General features: G+C 34.2%; 1 protein-coding gene across 1 annotated transcript; it reads right to left on the bottom strand.

Moving 5' to 3' along the window:
• Nucleotides 1-412: 412 nt before the first annotated feature.
• Nucleotides 413-8,757, bottom strand: LOC139843407 (protein HAPLESS 2-like). The gene is made up of 18 exons (XM_071833477.1): nt 8,581-8,757; nt 8,364-8,507; nt 8,178-8,266; nt 5,926-5,965; nt 5,729-5,786; nt 5,581-5,641; nt 5,135-5,213; nt 4,662-4,796; nt 4,333-4,527; nt 4,160-4,240; nt 3,567-3,667; nt 2,478-2,595; nt 2,223-2,255; nt 2,028-2,121; nt 1,859-1,947; nt 1,191-1,303; nt 989-1,089; nt 413-897 (listed from the first exon to the last, which is right to left on the bottom strand). Exons 1-18 carry the CDS (start codon nt 8,755-8,757, stop codon nt 530-532), a joined length of 2,076 nt encoding a protein of 691 aa, XP_071689578.1. The 3' UTR covers nt 413-529.
• Between the last annotated feature and the right edge of the window lie 291 nt (nt 8,758-9,048).

Here is a 9,048-nt window from a genome sequence, read left to right as displayed (position 1 = left end):
TTTAAAGATACACTCGACTTTAATCCATGGCAATAGGAGGAAATAACAAGTAACAAGTTATATTTACAATTCACTGCAAAATAGCAGTGGTAATTTCGAACCATATACTTAAAACGGGTCAAAATGATTTGTATGTATCTCGAACGGGCCAGATGAAAATAATATCAAAGAGAGAAACGGGTAAAAGTTGTGGAAATTTATTCTCAATCATGTAATGAGTAAACATTGACAAAATAATCACAATTAGCACCTTAAATATGTTTATTTTGAAAACCATACAAATATGTGTTTGCTGATAATTAGCCCAACCATACACGCACCTAACCCACCCATCTTGCCACCCCTAATTAAAATAGATAATATAAAGCTTTAAAAACCTTCTAGTCATTCTTGTTATCTCTTAAAATCCATTTTAAGTAGGGTATGGATTCCAAAGGTGCATCAATGACAAAATAAATAACAATGGAGTAAGAGTGAGAGTAGTAATAACTAATAGTTAACAAGCATTTTTAGTGTCCTATATATTCCTCTATCCCTTTCTCTTAGAACGCAGATGCTTATGTGGATTGTCATCTCTTTCTTTTCTCTGTCGTCTTTCATTAACAAAAATATCGTCTTCCCCTTTTTTCATATAGAGTGGATGCTGAGTCGAACTTGTTCCCTTAATTCGGCCATGTTTCCGTTCGTTCTTCTTAGCATGATGAACATGCTGTTCAGGATGAGTGTGTTTACGTCTTTTATGATGACCCTCTGTATGATATGTTGGTTTCTTCTTATGATGGCCATGTTTTTTGATATGTTGGATTCTATGTTCATCATCCCAAATGTGATCTTCCCACCAATCATAAATGGGATCAAAAACTCCATATTCATGTAGAAGCCAAACTAGGGTGACCACTAAAATCATAAGAATGAAAACAAAGTCATTTAAAATACTTAAATTCCAAATTATAACTAGCTAGTAGATTTTAATTATATAATTATATACCTGTAGGAAAGATAAGGGAAAATAGACCGAACAACAGCATCCAAGTGATACACATATTATGTAAGTGGCAATTGAAGTCGAAGAAACTGGAACATTTTCTGCTTGCATAAAGGAGACATCATGAAGCGAAAATTAAACAATATTCGAAACAGCTTTAAAGAATCCATAATTAATGTGATGTATAGAAAAATGACGCACTGACCTGCAATTTTTTCCGGTAATGAAGTCAACCAGACCATCCCAGAACGCATGCCACCATTCCTCAATAGAGTCAAAGAAGCCTTTTTCGCCTTCTTTTGGTGGTTCAAATGGAAGCTGAAGGGAAAAAAAATAGTAGATTTAGTATAGAAGCTGTAACTAAGTGACGCGTTCTTTGTACCCATAATTATACCTGGCAATTGAGACCCATGTTCTCAAATTGGGATCAATCTTTTGGGTCTTGAGAAAAAAGCCTATCAATGTAAACCCCAAACCTTAAAAAAAAGGTCCCATGGGTTTCCTCCAACCTATTGGGTCCTATACAATATATAAAGGAACGGGTCTAACGGGTATCAATTCCTGAAGCTCAATAAATAGAGATAGGTCTAATGGGTTTGTGAATGGGTCAAACAATTCGAGCATAAAGATAATAATAAGTTTCATCCGTCAAACATTTATGAAACCGTTCATGGTTATATTATTTATTATGTATATTAATTAATATTTTCTTATATAAATAATAATAACTATAATAAATTAATTTGACCCATTTGATCTATGACCCGTTTTGACCTATGACCAATTTCAGCCCAAAATCATTTTGAACTGTTATCCAACCTAACCCGTTTGCCAGGTATACCCATAATAGACAAAATTGATTGTTAACCGTACCTGTGTTCCGCTGTCGAGAACCATAGCTGTCGTGGTAAATTGGCATTCAGCTCTATGAACTTCATGAAAGTCAGAATCTTTCAATATGGCTGCCACGACACGTTTTTATTAACACCAAGTATATACAAAATTTTAAAAGAGTTATACCAGTGCGAACATTATTCCCTACCGGTACACACATATTTGGCTTCTTGATCAGATGCTAGGAAGAGTCTGAAATATCGTGATACAACTTCGTTTGGCTTCATAATGAAATATTGTTCCTACAGAGAAGTGTTCAAACGAATTATTATTATTTCTCTAGTACTTTCATATCATATTGGTTATATTACATATGATATATGATATACTACATATAATATACCTCCATCGGACTAACACCTCCAGAGCAATCAAACTGCATAAGGTAAAACATAATATAATTATATCCATAATTTGTTTCTAATATTGGAATTTATGAACATATGCAAGATACCAATGCGTAAAACCACAAGCATCTAAATAACTAGTAATATGAAGTTTATGATAGGTGTTATATTAGTTAAGATATATATTATGAATACAAGAAAGAAGATTAAAAGGAATAAAACAAATGAAGCATATGGTTCACTAGAACAACCGTCACGCTGTACGAAGCTTCCACTTGACCAGTATTGTTAGCTGTGATTGCTGCTATCCCAAACTGAGTAAGTGCTTCAAACGTCGGGATTGTGATACTTATAATATTCCCAGGACTCCTGAAACCGAATAGAATATATGAATGATCGATCTATTTCAACAATCAAATCAATAAGTTGCAGTTAAGTTATAAAAATTACTTACAGCCACATACATTTGACAATTTCATACACGATAAGCACTTTTTTGGGGGAAGTATATTTTGTTTGTTTTTTTTTTTGAATTTTTTTTCAAACACTAAGATCACATGAAAATATGAACATTTAAAAGAGACACTTTGTTAAGAATGTTATTATTTTGGTGTGAAATCGCTAGAAGAAAATAAATGATAACATATGAGTAATGTTTTAATTAAAGTTTATTTGCATCGTTTTGTTTTCATCTTGGGTGAAGTGTTTTTTTTCGAAATTTAGCCCGATTTAGAGTTTAGGGTTTAGAGTTTAGTGTTTTGGGTTTAGTCCCTAAACCCAAAACCCTAAACCCAAAACCTTAAACCGTTCGTGTTAAAAATTCAATGTAAACCCTAATTTCAAAACCCTAAACCCTAATTTCTAAACTCAAAAACCTAATTTCTAAACCCTAATTTTTAACCCCTAATTTCTAAACCCTAATTTCTAACCCCTTAAAAAAACTCAGAAGCAAAACATTCATTGCAATGAATGTTATCATTTATTTCTTCGAGCGTTTTTCCGCAAAAATAATAACATTTATCACAAAGTGTCTTTTTTAAATATTCATATTTTCATGTGATCTTAATGCTTGAAAAAAAAATTCAAAAAAAAAAAAACGAAACAAAATTACTTCACTCCACTTCCTCCCAAAAAAAGTTATAAGTGATTCCCTCCTAGTTAAAACACTATATATAATAAGGAATGTACAGGATCATGTGTTCCTTATATTATCCGTTTACTTATTAAACTAAATGACAATATATAGAAAAATGGGACCTAATGACCAACACTGTCAAGAAATGCAGTCTAAAATAATAATATTAGAATAGTTGGAGTGAAACGGGAGTAAGTAAACTAACCGTTGATAGACGTATTGTATATCATCTGCGCTCAATTCTAACAAAAGGTTTGAATTTATAGCTTCAGTAATTCCTACGGAAAATGAAAGTTTTCCCGCATGCTGCATCCAACAAATGGTGATTCAAAATGTATTTTTTTTTTTTTTTTTTTTTTTTTTACGAGGAACTCCCCTAGCGACGAGCCATAATGGCTCCCCTCTAGTTGGTAAACCCCGGGTAAACGGCAAGCCAGGCCTCCACCGCTACCAGGCAAAGCATCCTCTAGTCAATCAGTCACTAAATGGAGCTCGTCCCAAGGTATTTTGCCTTGAAGGGAATCGAACCCGTGACCTCTTGTTTCATTGGAAGTCCTGGTGGCCACCCAGACTATGCCTGGATGGTTGACAAATGGTGATTCAAAATGTATTTTTTTTTTCTACGAGGAACCCCCTAGCGACGAGCCATATCCAACAAATGGTGATTCAAAATGTATTTTTTTTTTTTATTTTTTTTAACCAAAATGGTGATTCAAAATGTATGTGTGTGAGGTGAGCCTCTGTGTGTGTGTGTGTGTGTATCATGTTTAGTGATATTTAAAAATATGGGGACCTAACTGGATGCTCATTTATCCTTGGATATTTTCCTTGCACAACATAAAGTGGATCCAGCCTTCTGTCGATCCTACTCTTATCAGACTGTCAGATTCAAGCTAATATCAAACACGAGTGACGATGCATAAGAGAAAATGAAACAAAAGTGATAAGGAGATGAATATGTGTTAACTCACTTCCCAAAAATTCCACAGCTGATTATGGATACAACTCTTGAAAGGTGCAGAGCAGAAACTTGGTTGGCTATTAAACGCTTCATAACCAACACCAATTTTATCACAATCAAGGCCATCTAATGTGAACCTGACTCTCTCAAGCAGCATCCACATAGAAAAATTCCTTCCCATCTCTCGTGGTTGACCGGGCCCACCCTGAAATAAACATAAACATAAACATAAACAATATGAATAATAAGGCGGATAAAAAAGTGAATAATAAGGTTATGATAGTTGAAGGAAATGAATTTACTGTTTAAGTATGTGTAGATGGTGATGCAACAGAGTACCTGTCTAGGAATAACAAGAAAGAACTCTTCGAAAGAAGGTACGTTAGTGTATCCACTATAGTCCCCAATGAGGTTCGCTCGAAGAAAGTTATCAAGGGACGTAGCAGTTCGGTTGTTAGGTCCAATAACCACATCCTGTCAGGATAAAAACGTAAAAAACAAACAGACAAGAAAACAATATTCAGAAGTTATGTTCAAGGCTAAATCAACTGTTACATGTGATGATCTGTATGTCTAAACCAAACATTCCGAGTTAATGTAAGTTATGACAAATGAAAGTACAAAAAGAAGAAAGAAACGATCATTTAGACAACTTTATCAATGAGTAGTTGTATTAACATACACTTCTGGTAGTTGTTGAAAATCATCACAATTCAAAAATATATTGGATAAATAAATTTTTTATAGTTTTTGCATGCGGTAGTACTCAAATTTAGTCATAGTTAACTTGAAGATTGTACAAAATGGCATACCGAAGTTTTTCCTCCCGACTTGACGCTGATCCGTATGTTGAACCCAATCGAGTGTCGGCCGATTCCAAACACGTGGAACCTAGGTAAACATCACAAACTAGTATTAGTATACTGAATAATAAGCGATTCCTAAATCAAAATGCATCAATTGATAGATAGTAACTGTGTTTTGGGGGCACAAGTACGTAAATACAGGGGCAAGATCAAGTCCTAAAATCTACATCAAAATGAAGCTTTTCAATAGTTAACATTCCATAAGTACAACATTTAACTTTATACTATTACCTCGGGTAAAGAATATGAATTGAAAGAAAACAAAAAAAAATTGGTTACTTTTCCCTTTGCTGAATACTTTTAATGAACTTAAATGAATATAAGAAACAGAAAATAAAAAAGCTGTTATTGAGCATGACATTATGCTGCTGAAAAGGATATCAAGTCCGTACCAATCACCTGGAAAACGGAGGCAGTGTGCTGTGTTTGCCTTTCCTCTACTAATCGTATTAACTGATATCAAAAAGAGGGGGAAATCGTTATCAGAAAAAAGAGCAATGTAAATGCTTTATAAAAGAAAATCGATTTTAAAGCACTTACAAATACTCCCACATGAGGAAGGTACCCGACGCCACTTCCCACAAGGACAACAAGTTGGCTATACCAAAGATGAAGCATAAAAGCCCGTCAACACTACTTATATAAAATTTAATGTGGATACAAAAAGGGTATTTAAGATGAAGCGTGCTGCTAATATATGTTCTAAGTGTAAGAAAATGCTCAATGAGAAGTATTACCTGAGTATGCTGGATAACATGTCCTTTATCATCTCTCAAACTATCAACCACACACAAAGATAACTTCCATCAACTCATAGACTTTCAAGCTTGAAACTTAAGTTTACAAAAAATGAAGTTCTATAAAATATGGTCAAAACAGATAGCTCAATGGTTGGGGCTCTGAGTTCCTTGCAAGAGGTCTAAAGTTCGAATCCTGTCTAGGACGAATATTTAGTAATGGCCACGGATGGGTTGGAAACAGCCAGGGAGTAATCCTGTTGGGCTATGGGGTCTAGGGATGGCAAAAAGACCCGTACCCGATGGGGAAACCCGAAACCCGACATTTTTGGGCCGGGTTCGGGCCGGTTTTGCGGGTCCACGGGCCGGGTATGGGGATGGTTTTAAAAATTTATCCGGGTTTGGGTTCGGGTATGGTTTTAGATACAAACCCGGTTACCAGGCCCGTATACCCGATATATGACCCGAATCCGTATACCCGACCCGTATATATATATATATATATATATATATATATATATATATATATATATATATATATATATATATATATATATATATACCTAGGGGCAGGATCAATGGGGAAGTAACCAATCGGGGGAAGCAAAAAAAAAAAAAAAATTCATTTTTTTTGGAATTTTTTTTTTCCGGCATCAAGATCACACGAAAATATGAACATTTAGAAGAGACACTTCGTTATGAATGTTATTATTTAGGCGGGAAAACGATCGACAAAAATAACATTGAAGATAATATTGTTCGTGAAGAATATGAACGTTTTTTTTTTCCATGTTTTGTGAAGTAAAATTTAGCCCGATTTAGAGTTTAGGGTTTTGGGTTTAGGGTTTAGGGTTTAGGGTTTGGTGTTTTGGGTTTATTCCATAAACCCAAAACACCAAACCCTAAACCCTAAACTCTAAACCGTTCGTGTTAAAAACTCAATCTAAATCCTAAATCTAAACCCTAAATCTAAACCCTAAACCCTAAATTTCTAAACCCTAATATCTAAACCCTATAAACCCTAATATCTAAACCCTAATATCTAAACCCCAATAGCTAAAACCTCAACATACGCTCGAAAAACACGATAATTGTTATATATTACTTCTTCGAGCGTTTTCCAGCCAAAATAAAAACATTTATCACAAAGTGTCTCTACTAAATGTTCATATTTTCATCTCATCTATAATGTTCGTGAACAAAGTTTTTTCAAAAAACGAAAAAAAAAAAAAAAAAAGTTTTTGCTTCCCCCCGCTTCACCCCGATTAGTTACTTCCCTCTTGATCCTACCACTATATATATATATATATATATATATATATATATATATATATATATATATATATATATATATATATATATATATATTATTTTGTTATATATCTATATTTATTATTATTATTATAAATGATAACAGTGTCGAATGTTTATGTAGCAAATTTTTCTGTAGCAATGAAGCATGCATGTTCTGTGGGTTTTGTTGAAGCCTGCATGTTATGTAGGTTTTGTTGGTTCACCCTTTACGTGCTACATGTAAATTGTTACATTTATTTGTACAATATATAATTTATATTGAATAGATAATGATTATCGCTATTCGAAAGCATATATATATATATATAGACTCGGATACTCGTGGAGAAACCTATTTATCCGATAACTATTAAATAAATGGGGACCCGAATACCCGCGGGTAAAACCCGAAACCTGATAGTTAGTAAGTATATGGGACCCGCCGGGTTTGGGACATACTTTCTTAATCGGGTTTTGGGACAGGGATTACATATACCCGGCCCGATGCCATCCCTATTGGGGTCGGATTACTCGACCTCCCGGGTAGCCCGAACAGGGAAAACCTTCTACCTTTACACCTTCAGATACCGACTACATTATTGCATGATCATACAAATTTTGTACTTGATAGTTAGTAAAATAAGTGATGGTCAATAAACAATATCATATCAGGGTTGAGGATTGAGGATTGGAGAACCTCATCTAAAAGCGTATGATTATGCAGATTGACTCAAATCACATGTGCATTTTCGAATGAATTTCACATATTTATAATCACACATGTTATATAAAGTACTCGAAAATCACATCACATCAGATGTGATTAGAGTCAATCTGAACCATCCATTATTCAATCCAAGGATCCAGATCGATTCTCTTGAGCTTAACTTTAATAGCAGTCTCAAATAAATTCTTCCCCAATATATCATACAGAACTTAACAACATAGTGAAATCGTACCTCACACAAGGACCCACAATATTTTCACCACCATCAGCCTCACACTTGCGAGTCATAAAAGAGTACTCCTCAGGTTTATAAGCGACATCCTATACGAACATTCAATTCAAACTAATCAACATCAGAAATCAGCTTACACCAATTCCACTAAAACAACAAAATTAACAAGTTTAAATCCATATTTACCCTAATATACGTCAATTCATATAGCGCATACACAGCAGACTTTTTAATAGTAATCACCGGAGGAGTACGGAGCGTTCTCTGAAAAACGCTCGTGTTTTCATGCACTTCGGCCACTTCAGACACAATTGACGCTTCTGTACCATTCTAAAACAAATAGATTCATAATTCAAGTGTTCAATTGAATGATTATAATTAAATAGGTCGATTGAATACTTACGGCTTCGCTAGGAACCGCCATTTCGATGACGATTTTTTTAGTGCAATTGAGATGATCGTTGATGTTACCAGAAACTTTTTCGCATTTTTCGAGCTTTGATTTGGATAAGATTTGAACGCCTACGATATTCACCATTTGATGAGTGAAAATCAAAGAGATGAATACGAGTGGTTTCATTTTTATTTTTATTTTTATTTTTTATTTTTTATTTGTGTGTTTAGCGTCAACTGAAAGAATAAACACATAGTGGGGGCGAGTTTTTGGCGGGGAATAACTGCTGGTGCATTTCAAGTTTTCAACTTTTAATTTAACAAGCGATTTGTACGGTGTGCATCGTAAGGTGTCATAATCTATTTGAACTTATTATATAGATGTACGAGTATTATTCTAATTTTTGCTAACGACAGCCCTAATAAGTAACAACGGTGGTAAACACGCATTGACAGTCACTTTTATAATGACAATTAT

Source organism: Rutidosis leptorrhynchoides, chromosome 4, assembly GCF_046630445.1.
Source record: "Rutidosis leptorrhynchoides isolate AG116_Rl617_1_P2 chromosome 4, CSIRO_AGI_Rlap_v1, whole genome shotgun sequence".
NCBI lineage: Eukaryota > Viridiplantae > Streptophyta > Magnoliopsida > Asterales > Asteraceae > Rutidosis > Rutidosis leptorrhynchoides.
This window is presented reverse-complemented; position numbering and strand designations above follow the sequence as displayed.